Raw genomic sequence first — 21,353 nt, 5'->3', positions numbered from 1 at the left:
GGTTATCCCAGGAGGATCCCCTCCGGCTGTTTCAAGACAGCAGCCAGCATCCCTCTGAAGTAGCCGCTCCCCAGCCTGTTTAGCTCATCGCCAGCAGGAGGTCCAATTAACATTTTGCAATATTGGCAGTTCCATATGGAAACTACCATTCAGCCGCCTACATTTGAACTTCAGCTTTTTCCTTTCATTTCATTAAAACACAATCAAGTCAATTAGCTCATGACAGAGTTTCCCCAAAGTTAAACTCCAGATGTATGGCAAGGCAAAAGCATTCTGATGCCAATTCATTGTGCTGCTTGGAGGTAGATTATAGCTCTCCCATTTGTCAGTTTACCCACTGGGGATTAGTTGCATTTTTTCCCTTCCAAGTATAAAATAAAAAGGGGGAAAGAAAAAAGACCCATCTTTCCATCTGTTTCTGGTCAGGAAAAATAGATACAACATTACAGAATTTGAGATATTTATTGAAAATGACATTGATAGTGTCAGAATGACTTCTGTTTTTTAATGACCGCGTCAAACATTTTACCATGCAGTCTTGAATTTTTCCAGTAAGCTCCAGGAATAAGCAGCTTACCATACTCTATAGCAAGTCGATGACTTACTGTTCTTGTCACTAAATGGGGATAATATGCAGCTGCATAAACATGTTGATTTTGCTGGCATAAAAACCATGACTTCCAACTCTGTGCCCTTTGGCAAGACTGTATAGAAAATCATAACACTGTCAGAAGAGTTTCGAGGTCTCAATAAACCAGGATGACTTTTGCAGCACATTTGTGCAGGGCAGCTGGGTGCAGTGAGTGGAAGAGAAAAAAATAACTGTACTAGCTAACCGGTAGTTAATAAGCATTGGAAATCATTCAGACCCAAATCCACACATAGGTAGCTTTGAACTGAGGCCATTGCATCTTCTGTTGCATTTCTCAATTCATTTATGGTTAGATGTGGCAATACCCTGAGTCACCTGTATTCCAACGAAAAGGTTATCCTCACACACTTTAAGGATGATGTGGTGATACTATGCTAATACTGCAAGATACCCAATGCTAGTGAAAGTATTAGGTGCCAGTACCTCGATATCGGTGGAGCACTTGGTTCTGTGCCTTTTCCCCTCTTGGTCATATTCCCCAGCGGTGGGGAGGAGAAGAGGCTGGAGGCAGACCTTTCCTTCGTCTGGCCACTCTGCACCTTGCTATATGACAAGGATCCAGAGCAGAACTGCAGTGCAGGTGGGTGAGTCTTGGGAGGAAAGTGGGTGGGAGAAGGCATTGCAACATGAAAGGTGCAGCACCCAGAGGGGTGGGGAAAGAAGAGAACTTGCTGCTCTGCCGGTACCGTCTTGTACTTAACGGCCCCCATGTGAGAAAGAATCCCTTAAATATATATCCCAGTGCTCCAGCAAGATTAGATCAGTTGCAGAGAACAGTGCTGGTGAGAGGAGTAGAGAGACAGAGGAAAGAAAAAACGCTTCTGACTACTCATTCGGAAGGTTTAATAGCATTGCAATCCTGTAATACTTTTTTTTTTTTAGTATCAGAAAGATTCAAGTGATACTGCACATTCTCATCTAAAGTACAGCAACTGTTTTTCTTGCAGAAGGCCCATACTCATTGCATCACCCATGATGTATATGAATTCCCATATCTTTGTAAACGAGTGAACTTAGCTACCCGAGTGCAGCATCACATTCCCCCTGCTGTTCGCTCTCTTGCTCGTGGCTGAACGGCCCCAAAACTGCTTTCTGCAGAGGACTATGACTCCCACTCCTGGTTAGGGTGTTCTTCTTTGGGAAGTGAAGAATAGTAGATTTCAACACTATTTATTCAGGAAGGGGGAGGAACACAAATCTTCCACCTACCCTGTGAATGCTCTAGGCAAAAGCGTGCTTATTTTGTGGCCTCATCCGGGTTCAGGCACGTGGTACGTGCCAGGCTGTGTAGTGCTGTCAAGTTCATGGCTGGAGTGTCCTGGTACCTGGCTGCAGCTGTGAAGCTGATTTAGGCTGCCTGCCCAGCCCAGTCACCGGCTCCCACCCCATGCCACAGCCCACTTCTTGCCCAGCCCTGACGCTTCAAGTGTTTGTAGGATTGTGCTGAAGACTAAATCACTGAAGTGGCCCGGATTAAAAATAACCTTTTAAAAAAGGAAAGAAGGCAGAAAGGGGGAGGCATTTTTGGTCTTGATCATTCAGAGATCTACTTGCAATGAAGCCCAATGAACAGTTGTATTTTTACAGCTGAAGGGATGGCATATTTTTTGAGGGTCGGAATGAGCAGATGGAAGTGCAGAGAAGAAACTTCCCAGGCTGCCTTCATTACCAAACCCACTCTGCTGTGAAACTCCAGTATGGGATGCTGTTTTACGTACAGAGTAGCAGAGATTTCAGATAGTTTTAATGTCATGAATTATGGCATCTGTACCTTCAGAGTCAGGGAGCATCTGATCAGAGTATCTCAGGCTCCCAGTAGCACAGCTTTTGACATATGCACCTAAATTCTGCGTTATTTCTTTTCTTGGATGTAGCCCTAAATGCTTTTTATTCCATGATCTCAAGAATCTTTGTGACAAGAATAAACTAATTAAACTTCACTTATTAGCATTGATTTCAGTGTACTTGTTATCAGCGTGGAGTGTTTGTAAGACTAAATTAAAATGATTCATGTTTTTCATATCATGTGTTGTTGTTGGCCACACAACACAAAATTCCATTTAAAACACCATTCAGATAAGAATTATTAAACAGCAATTTTATAAGACATTCCCTACTAGATTACAACAAAGTCTATCTAATAAACTCTTTCTTTTTGGGACTAAATGTAAATGTGGACTAACGTGAGAAAGAATCTTAAAACTGTTCAGATTCAGTAAAGGATTCTTCTACAGAAACATCTTTTGAGTATACTCCTACTGTAGCTAGCTACTTAATTACTCAGGTTTGACCTTTTTTATATTATCAGTGACTCAAATTACTAGTAGTAAACTACAAGCAAGGAATTTTGATCTGTTAACTATTAAAATATGGTTCTACTAGGAAAAGAATAGCATAGGGGCATCATGGTGTGAGTTTTTTTCCCCATATATCTTATGTTACTCCTAGTATTCAGTCGTGAGGTTAGGTTTTTCTACTGGCTTTCCACTTTCACTGCCAAGAGTAAAAATATACAGAAGTAAAAATACAGAACAACTTATGGCATAAATGTAGCCCTCTTTTTCTGATCACAAATTTTCTTTAAGTCAAAGCTTTTAAAAAATGGTCTTACTGCATTCCGGATTGAAAGGCCTGGAACCAGCAGAATCACGGCTATTTACTCCAGAGGAATTTGTATTAGACTTGCTTGAAATGATCTGATGGATAGATTTTTGTTGCATTTTGCTTTTGTAAAGTTAGTTGTAATTCTTACCTGAAGAAGGTGTTAGCGTGTGTCGGTGCTGACATGAACATCTCAGTGCTGAAGTGTACCATGCCCTAGGAAAACTGTGATGAATTTACATGCCTGCTTCAGCCACGTAACATCTCTGGAGATCATTCACAGCAGAAGAGTGTCTCCTAGGCAGCTACAGAGATCAGCGTTGCTTATTGTAAGTAGCCTTCCTAGGATAAGACATGTTCAGGCATTTCCATCTTTGGGTGTTTATAGGAAAGTCGGGGTCATCCATAGACTGATCTAATCTTTGCTGGCTGCCCACAAGCTTGAGGAGAGGCTGTCCTTTTTGTATCCTTCATCTAGCTCATGGCCTGTGCCAGAGTGATTTGGCTTCGCAGTGTCTCACTTACTGGTGGTGTTGGTCTTTTACAACAAGATCTCCTCTTTGCATGACATCAACATGCATGGTTCATATACTTCTTATTCTTCTTATGTACACTTTTTATCCTTCAGATGTAGAATCTACACCTAGGGCAAAGGACTGAAATAAAATAACATAAACTGTACAGGTAGTATAGTCGAAAGTCCTAATGTCAAACTTAATAATGATGTTTATTGAAGGCAATGAAGCGACTCACTGGCTTTTTGAAGATGGTGGGAAGAAGGCAGGACTTCAAGACCTGTACAAATAAAAGAATAACACAAGTGACCAAGCTCCTCTAATCTTGGAAAGCTGTTTCTTTTCATCTCGGTGAATATGTGTAACGTTTATAATGATTAATAGAAGGTACATAAGCTCTCTGAGGTGAAAAATACACTACTTTTTATTCTTAAATAGTACAGGACCTATAAAGCAAATAGTGTAAGTCTTAAACATCAATTTCCTGCTGAGTGTTCCAAAGATGAGGAGTAATAGCTTTTGAAAAGATCTTTCCATAAATGCTCTGGAACGTCATTGCTGATTTTTTTTTTTTCTAGGCAGTTTATTAATTAGTAAAATGTGCTACCTTATGTTTGCTTTTGAATGTGAGTAAGTTCTTTTTCCTAGAAATGTTACTTTATCTTAGATTATTTCTAAAATCAATCTATGAAGTTTGGCCATGCTTATTCCTCCTTTCCAGATACATATTTGGGTCCTTTTTTCAAATGAAGGAACTGGTACAAGGCCAATGGTTTAGGAAATTCCCAATTATGAGCACTTGCTGAATTCATTTGATAAATCAACTCCTCATCTCTTATTGTCAGAAGGAGTTAATGTTGAATCCTGTTCACAAAAGTTGCAGTCTTCCTGAACAGAGTTATTCACCACTAAATGGATCCCTTTTTTCATATGTTAGCTCATTTGAAGCAGACAGATTTCTTTAGCTAGGGCGAATATCATTATTTCAGAGTTAACTATTTTCAGCAGAGGGCAAAGCAGGGACTGATTCAAATCCATGTTTCTCTGTGGGGAGCTGTTAGAGCCATAATCTTACTCCATTCCTGCTGGTAGGCACAGGAGGAAAAAATCTAGATGAGGCTTTTGTGAAAGTGGTTGCCTGCAATAGTCTGGACTCCACGACCCAGGAGGATTTGAAAAGATATGTGTTCTAGTGTTTGTAAAGACCATACTGTCTATCACCAGGGTGCAGGCTCTTCACATCAATAACCCAGCCTAAGCCATCGGAGACAAGAACATGGGTTTTGTCCCGCTACCTCCAAGGAGTGGGTAGCCTTTCACTCTAATGAGCTGATGGACTGCCTCTGCCAGTGAGATAATGCTTGGCTCCTGTCCCAGGACAAAACTCTTCAGCCAACAGATCCTGGTCTCTTTTCTTCAGCACTTCACTTCTGATTCTTTGGATTTACTAGCGCAGGTTTCACAGAGCAACTGTGTCTTTCCACATCCCTTAGCACCATGGGAATCTTGACTGGGAGGGACCTCGGGAGGTCACTCAGTCCAGTCCCTCACTCAGAGTAGGGCTATTACCGACAGTAGGTGAGGTCAGCCCTGGCTTGCCTGACTGAGCCTCCAAAACCTCTCAAGACCTGCTCCAGCACTGCACCACCCACCTCCTGGAAGTGTTTTCCGTACATCTCACCTGACTCTTCCCAGCTGCAAGCTGTTGCCCTTGCCCCTTCTTATATCAACGGGAATTGCCAAGACAAATTTAGCTCTCTTATCTTTGTAACTACCCTTCAAGTAAATGTACTTCTCCCTTAGATCCGCAGTTTCCAGCAGAGGCTTCTGTATTCCATAGGGGATTGTACTCCATAGGCAGTGTCTGTAAGCCTAGACAAAAGTGCAGTCCCTAATTCCAGACAAGGCACCCCCGCAGGGGTCCTTCTGCTGTCCCATGCCTCTCTCTCTCTGCAGAGCTGCTTGCTGCCTTTGGTGGTCTTCTCACCGCCTCCTCTCACCCGGCTTCTCAGGGTCTGTAGAGGTGGCGGCTGATTCGTTTTAAGGGAGTCTCAGCTTAAACCTCCCTAAAGATTGCCCTGCTCTCTAGGGTGCACAAGTGAGGAAGCTGGGGTTTTGTACTCGTGCAGGGGATAGACATAGCCGAGTCCTTCCAAAATCTTGGCTTTTTACATTTAAAGTCCATTTGCATGCCTTTCTTCCATCTTACCTCTGTGTTATAGATCAGCAAATATCCAAGGAAAACACTTAAATAAAAGCTTTAAATTCTGATGCATCTGAATAACAGTAATTTATCCTGGGGAAGTTTCCCATCTCTCTGTTCCTTCTCTCTGACAGTACAGAATTTATTACATTTTATGGCATAACTCAGATTTATTGATTTAAATGCTATCATTTTCATACAAATTTATCTCTGATTTTAGAATCATAGAATGGTTTGGGTTGGAAGGGACCTTAAAGATCACCTAGTTCCAATGCCCCTCCCATGGGCAGGGACACCTTTCACTAGACCAGGTTGCTCAAAGCCCCATCCAACCTGGTGTGGTGGGTTGACCCTGGCTGGATGCCAGGTGCCCACCAAAGCCGCTCTATCACTCCACCTCCTCAACTGGACAGGAGAGAAAAAATGAAATGAAAGGCTCGTGGGTTGAGATGAGGACAGGGAGATCACTTACCAATTGCCGTCACAGGCAAAACAGACTCAACTTGGGGAAAAATTAGTTTAATTTATTACTAGTCAAGTCAGAGCAGGATAATGAGAAATAAAACCAAACCTTAAAACACCTTCCCCCCACCCCTCCTTCTTCCCAGGCTTAACTTTACTCCTGATTCTCTATACCTCCTCCCCCCAAGTGGCGCAGGGGGACGGGGAATGGGGGTTTGTGTCAGTTCGTCACATGTTGTTTCTGCCGCTCCTTCCTCCTCAGGGGGAGGACTCCTCACACTCTTCCCCTGCTCCAGCGTGGGGTCCCTCACACAGGAGACAGTCTTTCACAAACTTCTCCAGCATGAGTCCTTCCCACAGGCTACAGTTCTTCACGAACTGCTCCAGCATGGGTCCCATCCATGGGGTGCAGTCCTTCAGGAACAGACTGCTCCAGCATGGGTTCCCCGCAGGGTCACAAGTCCTGCCAGCAAACCTGCTTCAGCGTGGGCTCCTCTCTCTACAGGGCCATGGGTCCACAGCTCCTGCCAGAAGCCTGCTCCAGCGTGGGCTTCCCACAGGGTCACAGTGTCCTTCGGGCATCCACCTGCTCCAGCGTGGGGTCCTCCACGGGCTGCAGGTGGATATCTGCTCCACTGTGGACCTCCATGGGCTGCAGGGGGACAGCCTGCCTCACCATGGTCTTCACCACGGGCTGCAGGGGAATCTCTGCTCCTGTGCCCGGAGCACCTCCTCCCCCTCCTTCTTCCCTGACCTTGGTGACTGCGGAGTTGTTTCTCTCACATCTTCTCACTCTGCTCTCTCTGGCTGCAACTGCTACTGCCCTGTAACTTCTTTTCCCTTTCTTAAATATGTTACTACAGAGACGCTACCACTGTTGCTGATGGGCTTGGCCTTGGCGAGCAGCGGGTCCGTCTTGGAACCCACTGGCATTGACTTTATCGGACATAGGGGAAGCTTCTAGGAGCTTCTCACAGAAGCCACCCCTGTAGCCCCCCCTGCTACCAAAACCTTGCCATGCAAACCCAATACACCTGGCCTTGAACACTTCCAGGGATGGGGCATCCACAACCTCTCTGGGCAATCTGTTCCAGTGTCTCACCACCCTCACAGTAAAGAACTTCTTCCTTACATCTAATCTAAATCTTCCCTCTTTCAGTTTATAGCCATTACCCCTTGTCCTATCACTACATGCCCTTGTAAAAAGTCCCTCTCCAGCTTTCCTGTAGGCCCCCTTTAGGTACTGGAAGGCTGCTATAAGGTCTCCCCAGAGCCTTCTCTTCTCCAGGCTGAACAACCCCAACTCTCTCAGCCTGTCTTCATAGGAGAGGTGCTGCAGCCCTCTGATCATCTTTGTGGCCCTCCTCTGGACTCGCTCCAACAGGTCCATGTCCTTATGTTGGGGGCCCCAGAGCTGAACATAGTAGTCCAGGTGGGGTCTCACGGGAGTGGAGTGGAGTGGGAGAATCACCTCCCTCGTCCTGCTGGTCACGCTTCTTTTGATGCAGCCCAGGATACAGTTGGCTTTCTGGGCTTCAAGCACACATTGCTGGGTCACATTGAGCTTCTCGTCAACCAACACCCCCAAGTCCTTCTCCTGAGGGCTGCTCTCAATCGACTCATCGCCCAGCCTGTATTTGTGCTTGGGATTGGCCTGACCCATGTGCAGGACCTTGCACTTGGCCTTGCTGAACTTCATGAGGTTCGCACGGGCCCAGTCTCCAGCCTGTGAAGGTCCCTCTGGATGGCATCCCGCCCCTCCAGCATGTTGACCACATCACACAGCTTGGTGTCGTCAGCAAACTTAACTTCATAGACTTCAATGAAGTTATACAATGGATCTTTTTTCCCAGTACTTTATTTCAAAACATTGGAAGTAAAGTTTCTTGGACTCTGTTTGCATTACATCAGCTTTTCTCACAGAAAAGATTTTTTTTTTTTAGCATCCTGGATCAATCTGAAGTCTAGGACAAATATAGGACTCATTAAATGCCATTTGTCTGAGAAACAGAATAATAAGAATGCACCATGATGTTATGTGTCTGAATATGTATCTTTTTAGCAGCTAGGACACAGGACCAGGATTCAGGAAGCCATTTGGCAAACATACAATTAAGCACTTAAAAATTCTGTGCCTCATATTTTCCATCTGTAAAATGGGGACAGTGATATTTCCTTCTTTGAATAGCACTTTCTGATTTAATGATCTATGATTATCATTATTACTGTTCAGAGTAGCATCAACTCTGTTCCAAATTGGTTATAATTAGAATGTTTAGATGAATGAAAGCAGTTACAGAGCCCGTATGCTACAAACATTTAAGCCTGTGATTAATTTTATGTGCGTAAGTAATCACAGTTACTTCAGTGAAGCTGCTCACATGAATAAAATTAAGCACATTTGAAGTGTTTGCAGGACCACGAATGGAAGGCTCTAAGAAACCTCAGTTCTTAAATAGAAATAGATAATAGTAGACTTCTCAGGGAAATTTCCGGGAAATTTATTTCAACTGTATGCTACAGCATGTTGTGGAACGAGTCTTAATTTGGTTCACAAAACTCGATGTTACAGCCATTGATGATAAATATTGGCTTTCGTATCACTCAATATGTTTTTGCAGAAAAGTAATCCTTCTTTAAATTTTGGCTACAGCTCAAAAGCTTATTGTTAAATACGTTTTGTTAATAAGAAGCCTGACTCATGGCAGGCTGCACTGTGAATGACTGATTACCAGGGATATCAAACGGACCTATTTCCATTCCACTGCCAGAACAGTTATCTTTAGAGCTCGTTTAAGAAAGGATTCATTTCACTCAAAAGAAAGAGTTTATGTTTTTACATTGCAAGGGTTTTGTTCTCTATATGATGACAGCTAGTTATTCAGCTTTACCAAGGATAGGGAAAAAGTCACCCAAATATATGTTGAAAGAAATTCTCCAGTAGTGATGGAAAACTGCAGAACCGTGGAGACGTGCCAGATGTGTGTTGTGAGAAGCAAGTTCTGGCCTGCTGCAGTTGAGGTGCTGAGCAGCAGTGAAGCCCAGGGCTAGCTGGGGTGGGGACTGGCTTGTGACCATGGGCTGCAATCAAATGCCCCTTGGCTGCCTTCTGGAATAGAAAACACATGGACCCACACACAACCTGTTGCAATCTGATAGTGGAGGAGTTTAGCTGTTGGGTACCATTTTGTTTTCCATCCTTCAGTTACCTTTACTTTTCTTGTTTATGCAGTTGATGGTTTGGATAAGGCTTCAATCGCTAACTCGGATGGACCAGCCCCAGGATCCCAAACTCCCCCCTTCAAGAGGAAGGGCAAACTCTCCACCATTGGCAAAATCTTTAAACCTTGGAAATGGCGGAAGAAGAAGACTAGTGACAAATTCAGAGAAACGTCAGCAGGTATGTCTGTGGCCCTTTGGTGGCAAATAGTAGAAAACACTGTGATGGCTTTGCAGAGTAATAGTTGAAAAGCTCTTGGAGCTGGTTAGATGGCAGGGGTTATTTAGGCACAGTATTTGGCATACAGAAAAACAGTTTGATCCTCGGCAAGGAAAAGCCTAACCTTGTTCAGCTTCTGTCCTGAAGCTATCACCAAAAATATGCAGTTTATTTGTTTACTGTACATTATATATGATATTCTGTTGATGTTGACAGCACTTTTTTTTTAACTAAGAAACACTAGGCTCTATATTACATATCCTCAAATATGTTGGTAATGTCTCTATGTCCTCCTAATAGTCAGTGACTTGGATTATGAAACAAACCTTGCCTTCATGAGGACAGAAGTTTGGTCTGTTCAGAGGGGAGAAGCAGACGTGGCTGTGCCCAGCAGAAGATCAAGGATCAGCTTTGCGACCTCTGCCTTCATATAATCTGATCTGCCCCTTCACTCCCCCATTGGCAAAGCTTGAAGAATGGTCTGAAATAAAATGCTGTGATTGAATTATATTCCTTTGGAAAAGAGGAGTATTGAGGGCTGGGATTCAGTTAGCTAAACACAGTTGCTTGGTGCCACCTGAGATGCTCTGGGATGTCCTGGCTGCTCTCCCAGAAGGTTCTCCATCATACTTGCCATCCCTGTGCAGACATCTCCAAAACCCTGGGGCATCTCAAGTGGCTGTAGACACCCACGTTTAGGAAGCTGAATGCCACCCTGCATATATGTGTGTGTGTCTTTGTGTGTCACAGCTCTGGCCAAGCTTTCTCCAGAAAAATCCCAAACTTCTGTTTTGGGATTCAGACATTTGATGCTGTGCATTTCTAAACTTGAGTCTAATCAGAGTCCAGTGAACATCTATGAGCTCTTCAGATTCATTACCACACTGCAAGCCCTCTGTCCACTGTCTTCCAAGGCTCTAGGCAATAAAACCAATACTAATCTCCTAAAGTGTCCTCAGTAGGCTCTCCTGAACTCTTAAGAGTACACTGGTTGACATTTTAAACCCATAGCAACCCCTCACAATTACAGCAAGGAACTCTATGGTTTTGCAATGTAACTTCTAAAACATGCTTTACTTACACAAAAGGCAAAAAGAAGCCATCTTCTCTGGTGTCTTCATCACTCCAGATACCAACTGAAGTTTTGGACAATCTTTCTGGGATCTCCAAATCCTTCTGTCAGTCTCTCTCTTCTTTTTCTTTTTTTGAATTTTCCTGGGTACTCCGCAACCAAACCCCCACAATTTTTTCCACTACTGCAATCAAAAAAATCCCCTCAGTCTGATATCTCCTCCATTGCTTCCAGTTTCCTTCAGCTTCCCCAGTACTTTTATCATATTGCTGGAGCAAAGTTATTTCTAGTTAATGACTCCTGAATGTTCTGCAGCTACTGTTGGACAGGTATGTGATTTTATATGCAGTGAATTCTTCAGAATAATCACTGTTCATAAGGTGTGTATACAGAAATTCCCCAAACTGTCACAACATATTAGCACGTGTTAAATTGCTATGCCATTAAATAATAATGCATGTGTCATTTTCCAGTTATTTTTTTTACAAATTAATATCCGGTAAATTCATGTTAAATACAGTATTTCTTATGTTGTACTGTCTTTCTTTAGAGGGCCTCAATTCAGTCTTACAAGCATGACACATCAATTCTTGTAATACCAAGGCAAAGCATGTGTTCATATTTCTTTTACAAAAGGAGGAAATTAGGCACAAAGAAATTAAGGTCAACATTTCCAGAAGTGCCTCCTTAGTTACTTGTACTTAATTTGCCTGTCTTGTTTATGGTGGTGTAGTCCCTCAAGTCCTTTCAGGGGTGTGGAGAACCCACGGTTCCCATTGGCACTGACTTCAGATGGAGTTATTCAGGACAATTTATCTCAAGGTGAGCACCTGAAAAATGGAGATGCCTATCAGTAGATGTAATGGACAGAAAACATTAAATAATCTCAGAACTGTAATGAAAATCAAGCTTTAAAATTATGCTGTAGATACAAGTGGACAAACTTTGAGTCACAAACTACCTTTTTCAGTTGCCATACAGCTACACTAGTTGATGATAAGGGTTGTTATTTCTCTCCCTGAACCTTGCTGCATTTATATATCTAGATCATCAGAGTTAAGGTACTATTAACATTACAGCAGAGTATGTGTAACGTTTTACATTCTGAGTCTGATTGTGCCACTGTGTGCTCCCAATGCATAGCTGTATTTATTACTCTTAAGAAAGAGGCAATTATTGGGAAGCAGTGTCCATCCTGACTTCCTCAAAACTAATTTTCAAGTGATAATTTGTCTTCCCAGTTCTCTCAGCTGTGTCTGTTTACTTCCACTGCCTCCTGTGTACTGGCACCAGTTTTGTGATGAACAGATGACAAACCTGATACAGCTAAAAACAAATCCAGCAAAACATAACAAGAAGAAGTAGTTTTTACTCTTTTGCAAAGGTTACCACTTGGATTTATGTCCTAGCATTGTGATTACTATCAATAAAGCACGCTGAAGCAGAGAGGAAAAACAGGCCCACTCTTTTGGATGACTTCTTAAAATTTAGACAACCTAATTTTTTTCATTTCAGCTGTGGTTTTGCAGCACTGCCTTTCAGGTCTGGAAACCAAAAGAGTAATGTAGACCTCCTTGTCTTTTTTTCAAAGTTAAAGCTTTACTTTGTGACAGTCTTGTCTTGAAAATGGAGAGCACCGGTACGCAAACAGAAATCCATAAAAGTTAGGAGAATTTGCACTACAAATTGGCAGGAGAAGAACAGAGTTGATGGTGAAAGATAAGTATAGTCCATAGATCATATAAGTGGGAGCTCTTTTGGTCAATTGAATACATGATTATATATAACTATGTATTGAAAAGTGGAAGTTAATTATCTGCACAATGAAGTGTCTCTGTAAATGGTATAGCAGATGGGAAAAGTACAATGCGGGAGGAGGTAACACTTAGTTGACTAACTGAAGTCCTCGCTCTAAGTCCAGTCACAAGACTACATATTTAATAGTCCTTTGTCGCAAAAAATCAACTAATGCATTTGATTCACTAAATGCTTAATGTATCTTGTGTATCTAGAAGTATCGTCTTCTATATAGACTTTTAAATTATCCTGAAAAACCTTTCATTTTTTACTTCATTATTCAGCTAGCATCCTCCTAGATAGCCATGTAGTATATACCAAGCTTTTATACAGTAAAGACTGCTATTATATTTAATAACATAATGTAAAACAGCTAATAAAACACAAAACCATTCTAATGCTCTGAATTATATAAAATACAGTATTTCACTGCCTATATAGTTTGTGAAGAGTAAATATGCAAAATTCAATGCATGTCTTGGTGAACAGAACTTAAGATGTTATACAGGAGGTTTGGGAACTTCTGATATTTTTTCGTTATTCAGTAGATTGATTTTTTTTCTCTAAGGAGTACATATGCTCTATTTTTAATGAGGTTCTGCTTATCCATCCTGCTACACTGTAAAATTTGATTCATTTAGGTGGAATTATACAAACGTAGTGACATATAATTTCAAGTTTTCAAAACTTTTGTATTATTTTGTACATTCGATATATCAACTTGTATTCGTATGTCACAGTTTACATGCATTTTGTCAGCAATCACAATATTTAGTGCTTTTCTTTTTTTTTCCTTAAAGTGAAACTCTAGGAATTATGTAATATCTGAAAATCTTTACTTTCACTTCAAAAATAGCAAGACTGGCTCTCTAAGCTGGGGAGATGAAAAGAAAGTACATCTGGACGATACGAGTTGTAAAAGTTCTGAAAATAAATGAAAGGTTCCCAAATTATTTTCCCCCTAAATTTCATATGAGATTTTTACCCCTTGTGACTCTCTAAGATGTAACCTACAAATTCAGGCATTTGGCTATACGAAAGTTGCACAAGAACAGTTCCCAGAGCTTTTATGTTGAGAAAGAAGAATGTATCTAAGTATTGACTAATCTCCACAGAGTGAAGATTTGGAGTACCTTTTTAAGGCAGATACAGTTTATAGTCTTGCTTAGGTGTTATTGATGTTTACCCTCCTATCTATGTACAAGATACGTGTTTTCTCCCAAGCCTGGCTGTACTTTCCAGCCTATGCCAGCATCCTGTTGTGGGCTAGACATACCTTTCATTCATGCTGGTTGCCCAGTAGTGCAATACTACTCCTATGCCCAGTAGTGCTCATAGGAGTGGACCACAGTAAGTCATTTATGTAGTGACTTCCAGTGCCCTCCTGCAGTTCCTCCTCTGTCTTAGCCAGAAATGCAGATGACCTCCCCACGTATTTCCATAATAGAGAATAATAGGGGTAAATTGTACGGTTCTGTAGCACTGAGGGTAAGGCTTTTGTCTCCAGAAATCCCAGAAACAGACAGGGTGCCGGCCCCAGCTGCACCATGAATAACCTATAGGTTTTCAGTGCAAATCAGGTTAGCTTGCAGAGAAAGCATATCTTTACATGCTTGAGGACTATTTCGGTGTCAGGAAGCCCCAGAGCTATAGGGAGATACTCATTGGTTTTTAAACTCTATGTATGTAAGGTATGTAATCACTTACGTTTGTGTATGTGCTTCATGTGAGGCTGGAATTTGAAATGAAAAGTAGTTTGGATTGCATTCATCCTGCCTCAGATGGTAGTTTCAGGGCAGGGAAAAATAAAAAAATAGTTATCCCTGTATTTCTTGAGGAAACAGACCCAGGACCAATGGAAACTGAGAAGATGCATTTACTTGGGAAGTTGCCCCTTGTTGCATGCTAACTGACACAGGAGAAGAAACTTGCTTATCTAACTTGAGAAAGAAATGGGAAAACATCCATACAAAGTAAAAATCCTACAGGAAATCCTCTTCCTCAGGCCACTCAATCAGAGATGTATTTCCGTTACAGAATGGGGGCTCTGTGTGTATGTATGTGTGCGTGCGTGCATCTTACATGGAGGAAGCCCTTTTCCTGGCCTGAGACCGTGGGAGACAGTACGATGATCGTCACATTTATTGCCTATTCTCTTAACAGGGCTGCAACTTGATAAATCTGTATGCAGCTGAAGAAAGAGTTTCTTCTCAGACGGAATGTGGGCTATTGGAAAGAACTCTTCTTGCTTTCTCCGGGTTTTCAATAGGCTTTTTGAAATAGGTTCTTGCTACAGCCTTGCCAGGGCATGTACCATGCAGTGCCTTCACAAAACCTCACGTGACCCTCTTATGCTAGCAACTGAAAGATGTTCATAAACAGCAAATACCACAAACATCAAAAAAAGATGGAGGACTAGATGTGGAAGTATTTGTGCCGATGTGGGAACGATGGTTGGCATTTTTTCCTTTAGCAACATATTTTCCATGCTGTATCTCAGAAAAATCTGTTCTCTGGGCACTGGTTGTATACTTTCTGCCTAGAGGGCTTTCAAAATTAAGTAAAAACAAACAGAAAATGGCATCATTCTCCCCTCCGCAACGTTTTGCTGTGAAGGAAAAGAAGGCAGCAGTTTGTGTCTTGGCACGAAGTAGATGCCACTTCAAAGCTCCACTGCAAGAGTACATGCAGACAGGGAGCAGAAGGCAGTTTTAGCTCTTACTAGGTCAGAGAAAAATTAAAAATCGGAATTCTCTCAAGCTTCTCTTGGAAGAGCAAAACTAAAGACTGGAGAATATCCAGAATCTCACTTGCAGTCAGAGAATGGGTTTTAAGACTGCCTGAGGTTTGTAGCTGCTGAATATCACTCTTTTGAGGGGGTAGGGAGGGAGGGATGGAAACTGCTTTTTGAGGTAAACTGTTCTTATGATTAGTGTTACTATTATTTGTATTGGGCTAAAAATGCAAATGTTTGTGGGATCCCTTGGATGAGTAAGATTTACTCAAGTAAATGAGGGCTGCATACAGTGTGATAAATTCACATGCTTCCTGACAGTTACACCTGAAGTCAGGGCAAGCTTTGCTTTTGACTGCAGTAGGGGAAGGATTTTGACATGGGATTTTTTGAGTGTGCAGGAGCATGATGGCTGAGAGTGGAGCCCGCCTCACCTCAGCCTTCCTCAGCAGGCAACGACTGATAACCAGTTACACTCATAGTCGGGACTGACTTGTTTGTGTAATGGATCTCAATACATGCATGTATACAGATGGAGAAGTTGTTACTTCCTTTTTATTATTGCTTAATGTTATAAACAATATGTTGCTGTTAATGTTGAAATGTTACATATATTCACACTTTTGTATATACACGCATATATATCTGTATCATATCTATCACAAATATATGTTAAGATAGATATATTCACAGATATATATATAACATATACACATATGACAGAAAAGATTTGTAGTAATAACATCAGCTGGTCACTCAGCTTATGAATGTCCACATGATGGTGGTACAGTAACAGTATTTATCATATATGTGTTCCAGGATAGTACTAGTCATCTACTGCTGAGTGAGGAATAGGTAATGACTTGTAAGATCAGAGATTGCAAGAACGATGATCAGCAGGAATAGAGGGACAAGGGTGTGCTTACGGGAGAAGCAAATGGGTAGCGTATTGTGGCAAGTTCTACTAGAAGAAGAAGGAAGAGAAGAGAGGTGGGTCTGGAAACCAAAGATAAGAAGTTTAAACTTCTTCAGGTGAAGGAGAAAGACCCAGATCATGAAGTCATGACAGAGGTGGTGAGAGGAGGGAGCATGCCAAGCGGAACAATCGTGGAAGCACCAAACTACAGTCCTCTCCCTGTACTGAACTCAGGAGACTGAACTATTTCTAAGGTGACAAATAGTGATACCCATCCCAGGTGGTTCAGGTAGATGACAACTGTTTCTACAGTTGTCTGTGCCATTAGCTCAGCAGCAGATGGCCAATACTCATAGCTTCACTTCTGTTGATTAGATATTTTGAACCATAAGTTGGCAATTCAACTAGAACTCCTGTGCTTTGTGTTGTTTGTTTGTCTTTTTTATTTATCACAATTTTAATGTGGGAAATTACACCTGAGAAGGTACCTCAAATTAAACACTTAACAAATGTCAGCATGGTTGATAATATGACTTTATCTTTCTATGCCATAAGTTGCCTATCTATATAGTGATGATAACACCTTTGCCTCTCACATGGGCATCAAGGAGAAGAACATGTTGTCTTTGGCTCACTCAGTTGTTGGGTTGACATTTGGGAAAACTAGGAGTTTTCTGTTCAAATTAAGGTTTAGATTGTTCCTTAGATGAGGTCTGGGCCATAGAGTGAAAGGTAAGGTTAAAAATTTAGGCAAAGAAACCGTTCATTGAACACAGTGCAGTCTGTATCCTAAATGAGGCAGGGTGGCAAAGGTAAAATATATAACAAGCAAATAAAAGCTGTACTATCTGCACACCCATCAACCTTTGTTCAAACATTTCCTGACTTCTGAATGCTTGACTTTGTAACTCTCTTATTTTAAGAGAGTTTACTGAAACATAACAGTAGTCAAATGTGATTAGCTCAGCTGAGTAGTTTGAGACCCTTAAAGCTCAGTGCAATTGGGCTGTGATAATCAAAATACTTGACTGTGTAAATGTGAAATGTATTGTATAGTCCAAAGTCTGTAATAAGCAATAAATTATAATGATGAGTCCACCCTGGCTAAGTAGCACCCAGTGTAGGTTCATAAGTAGACAGGCTACTCATTCCTCTTATACAAGGGGACATATTTTTGGTCACTTCGATTTAAATTAAAATTTTGCCTTTTTCTTTGTAGGAATTAAAATTACGGTACTCGTAGTGAATACTAGCATGATTTCTAATGTTCTTTCCATGGGCCAAATAATATTTTAAATAAATTGTCTTTTCAAGCTGAATTAACCGAGCTTAATCAGTTTAAATAAAAACACCACTCATGGCTAGCATTTTAGATGATGAAGGATTGAGGCTTAAGCTTCTTATCTGTTCATAAATTTTCTAATCTGTGAAATGGAGATAGTTATGTCTAAGGGATGTTATGAAACCTATGTAATGTTAATAAAATGCCTTGAGGTCTTCCAGTAAAAGAGTAAGGAGTTAATGTCTTTTAATGCCAATTGACATTTTCCATGATAATTAATTCAATACAGTTGTTAATTCAGTGTCGTAGAACTGAAAAAATGTATCATCCTGAAAACTAGAGAGAGACATTGATGTGAGGTCTGATTTAATGTTCTTGAACTTGATGGAAAGAGCATCATTGTTTTCAAGTGGTATTGGATCAAGTCCCACAAATAAATATATGAGAGATCATCTCATTTCACTGTCCCCAAGAAAACATGTAAAAAGGAAGCAGAGAGGAAGAATAGTAGGAAGTAAATAATACTTGTAAAGCTGAAATAATAAGAAGAGAATATTTATATTGCCAGCAACAAAACAGGTATAAAGTATGTGCATAAAGTGTTCATCCTTGGGGTCTATGTCAAAGGAGATTTCACTCTGCTTGTAAATACACCTGCTTTCTAGAAAGATTAAGACCCTCCATTTGTGCCTGCCCACATAGTCCTCTGACTTCATGGCCCCCCATCTCTTTTAAAGCAGTCTTTGTGGGACTGAGTGTTCACCTATGTGAAAAACTCTTTGCAAGAATAGGGCACGCTCCTGTGCTTTGTTTGCCATGCCAATATGTGACACACAGTTGCAAGGCATGCACCTTAAAAAATAACAGGGAAAAACTGGAAGAGCTCCTGAGTAATTTAGGATTGGGACCCTAACCTGATCTGAGTTCGGGCTACCACACTGTCCCCAAGGAGGCTGGCTTATACTGAGAGTCTGCAGCCATACCCATGGGCTCCTTTATATTGTCAAATGTGATTTGAACGCCGTGAAGGTTTGACCTTTAATGGACAGATCCCACAAAGTACCTGAGTATGTAAGCGCAGACCTAATGCCAACTTACATGTTCTTGAGCCAGTACTGTTTGCATTCATGAGCTGTTGACCTCACAGGCATGGGTAGCTTGAACTGGGCCGGTCAAAATGGTTACTGCCCCCAGTTCTGCCAGGAGTTGGTGCTATTTTGGCAGGGAAGTGCATTCCATGTGGAGCAGTTGCTGAATCCCCGCACTTTGCAGTGTGAGAAATAAACCCGGTGCTGTAAATTTGAGAAGCACAGAATCTGTTTCATCTTCTGTTCAACCATTCCCTTCCCTGGCGGAGAAGGGGAGTGGGAAGCCTTGAGCAGTGATGCCTTCAGGTGTCTGAGGTCAGCCAGCCTGGTTGTGAGTCAGCAGCCCGAGTTACCTGCTGCGGGGAAGAACATTTTGCTATGCATGGAGAGTAACTTTCTCAGAAGAGCCAAACTGCTTCTCTCCGTGCCTTCACGGGAGCCATCACTTCACCGTATGGCTGTTCACTCCAACTGGGCTGGTGCAAGTGAGATTGACAATACTTCTTGCAGTGTTTAATCTGCATACAGCAATTAGAGTGGCCCTAGAGAGTAATTGGATTACCAGAGTGTTTGAATTAGTTGATGAGATAAATAACCCTACCCCATAGCATTAATAGGATGAAGTCCAGCACGGCTGAAGCTTTGCCGCATGCCCTCAGCTTGAGCTCCAGACATCACTTGGGTTTTGATGTCCGTATGTAAACAGAATCAGGGTGGGAGATTAACTTTTCCTAACAGTGAAGACAGGATTTTACAAGTGATGCTTACATTTTATGGACCATGCACCATGGTTCCACGGATCGTTACAGTGGCCTCCCAGATCACTGACCAAAACTGTATTGGTTTGGAGGTGGGGTGCAGTGGGGACCTATTCTATCTTGTCATCTGTAAATGCTTTTCCCTATAAAACTATTTAGCATTTTTTCCATGGGAAATAAAGATAATAATTGAAATGTGTCATGTCACAGTCTTTTTTTGTGTGTAGTATGCTTCTTTTTTTTTAACCTAAAAGCAGGATGCTGCATCTTTTTCCATGAAAGCCAACCAGCCTGGATGAGGATGTTATTCCCTTTTAGAACACAACTTTCTAGCTTCTGTTTATTTTTTTTCCTTTAAAACAGTTTGCATGTCACAAACGCTACTCTGTGAGTTGCTTGCTCTGAGCAGGATTTGTTTCTCCCAACTCAAAACATCTACAACGCAGATGGAGGTATCTCTGGCTGAGCTAGTCAGCCCAGTCAATGGGAAAGAGGTGCTTTTACATGTTAAATGCCTATACTAGGATGAGTTCAATTTCATCTGTGGAAGTACCTTTTCCCATTGACTGTGAAAGAAGCCTCACGGGGCCTCGCTTAGCTGAAGATATTGGATCATATGAATCCCCACCTTCTGTGCCTGAAATTGTGGGACAATATTTTCGGAGAGCGTCCATGAAAACCCAGACCACTTCTCCTGCAGAATCAGAGGAAACAAGATTTCTCAGGGTTTCTATAAAATAAAAATCTTTTTCTACATTTTTCACAAGCATCGGCAGTACGAGAATAAATCTATTCTTAACTGTGCTTTTTCTTTAGTGTTGGAAAGGAAGATTTCGACAAGACAAAGCAGAGAGGAGCTGATAAGAAGGGGAGTGCTGAAGGAAATGCCTGAGCAAGGTGATAACACGTTAACTAGAATTTAGCTCCTAAGTGCTAAACATGGATGATAAAGCCACTATTGCATTGTTTCCATCTAGCATAAATAGGTATGAGGAGACAAAGCTGAGGAGTGTGAGAGGTAATTTGGGCCAGTTGACAAAACTAGAGTCGAATTGAGAGATTTGTGTTCCATAACTGCTCCTGCCATAGGTACCATCTGGCTTCTGGTCATATCCTTAAGTATTTTGATGCTCCCTGTAAATAGTGTGACTCCTGTGGTTCCTACTTATTGTTTGCCAGAATTTCTTTGAGTTAGTGATTTTGAGTCAAGGTCTGCTGTCTGAAGCAACTGGAGTATAATATGAGAAATTTTGGCTGAAAAATTAGAGGCTTTGGGACCCCAAGCAAATCAATAGCATCCATTTCAGATATCAAAAAGTACCAGTGCTGGGATCATACAGATCCCACCACTGTCACACAGACCACATTCACAAATGGCACAAACATAAAACTGTGGGGAAGACAACACTTGTTTCAAAACGCTATAAGGTTTAGTAACTGGTATTAACCAGAATTTGTGTTTTGGAAAGCATGAGTAAACCATGGTTAACACCTCTGTGCTACATCTGATTATGTTTCTAGTGGTATTCTTTCTAATATCCTTGATCTTCTATAAATCTACATCAAATAAATGTCAAGTGAGTAAAATAATTTTCTGTACCTTAAAATCAAACCATTTGTCATTTTATCAAGGAGTCTAAGAACTCCATGATTTCCAAAATCTTTTCTCGTAGAAATTGTGTTACTCTGCCTGAGCTGAAGAATCATGAAAGTATCAATGTATATGGTTCATATTGTACACATTGATATTTAGAAGTAAAGGGCTTGTTTGTTGGCATGTGATATCACTTGTCTTTACAGTGTTTCACTAATTACCAGACTATGACATTCAGCA

At 41.4% G+C, this 21,353-nt stretch overlaps 1 protein-coding gene across 2 annotated transcripts in view; it reads left to right on the top strand.

Annotated features, from left to right (window-relative positions):
- Nucleotides 1-21,353, top strand: part of PHACTR2 (phosphatase and actin regulator 2) — a 146,349-nt gene that overhangs the window by 83,209 nt on the left and 41,787 nt on the right. For both annotated transcript variants that reach the window (XM_050893359.1, XM_050893360.1), the window contains exons 2-3: nt 9,666-9,833; nt 20,336-20,416. In XM_050893359.1, coding sequence (XP_050749316.1) covers nt 9,666-9,833; nt 20,336-20,416 — 249 coding nt within the window. The remainder of the gene's footprint in view (nt 1-9,665; nt 9,834-20,335; nt 20,417-21,353) is intronic.

The sequence above is a fragment of the Gymnogyps californianus genome, chromosome 3 (genome assembly GCF_018139145.2).
Source record: "Gymnogyps californianus isolate 813 chromosome 3, ASM1813914v2, whole genome shotgun sequence".
In the NCBI taxonomy this organism is placed as follows: domain Eukaryota; kingdom Metazoa; phylum Chordata; class Aves; order Accipitriformes; family Cathartidae; genus Gymnogyps; species Gymnogyps californianus.
Note: the sequence above shows the minus strand (reverse complement) of the source record. Positions and strands in the feature narration are given on the sequence as shown.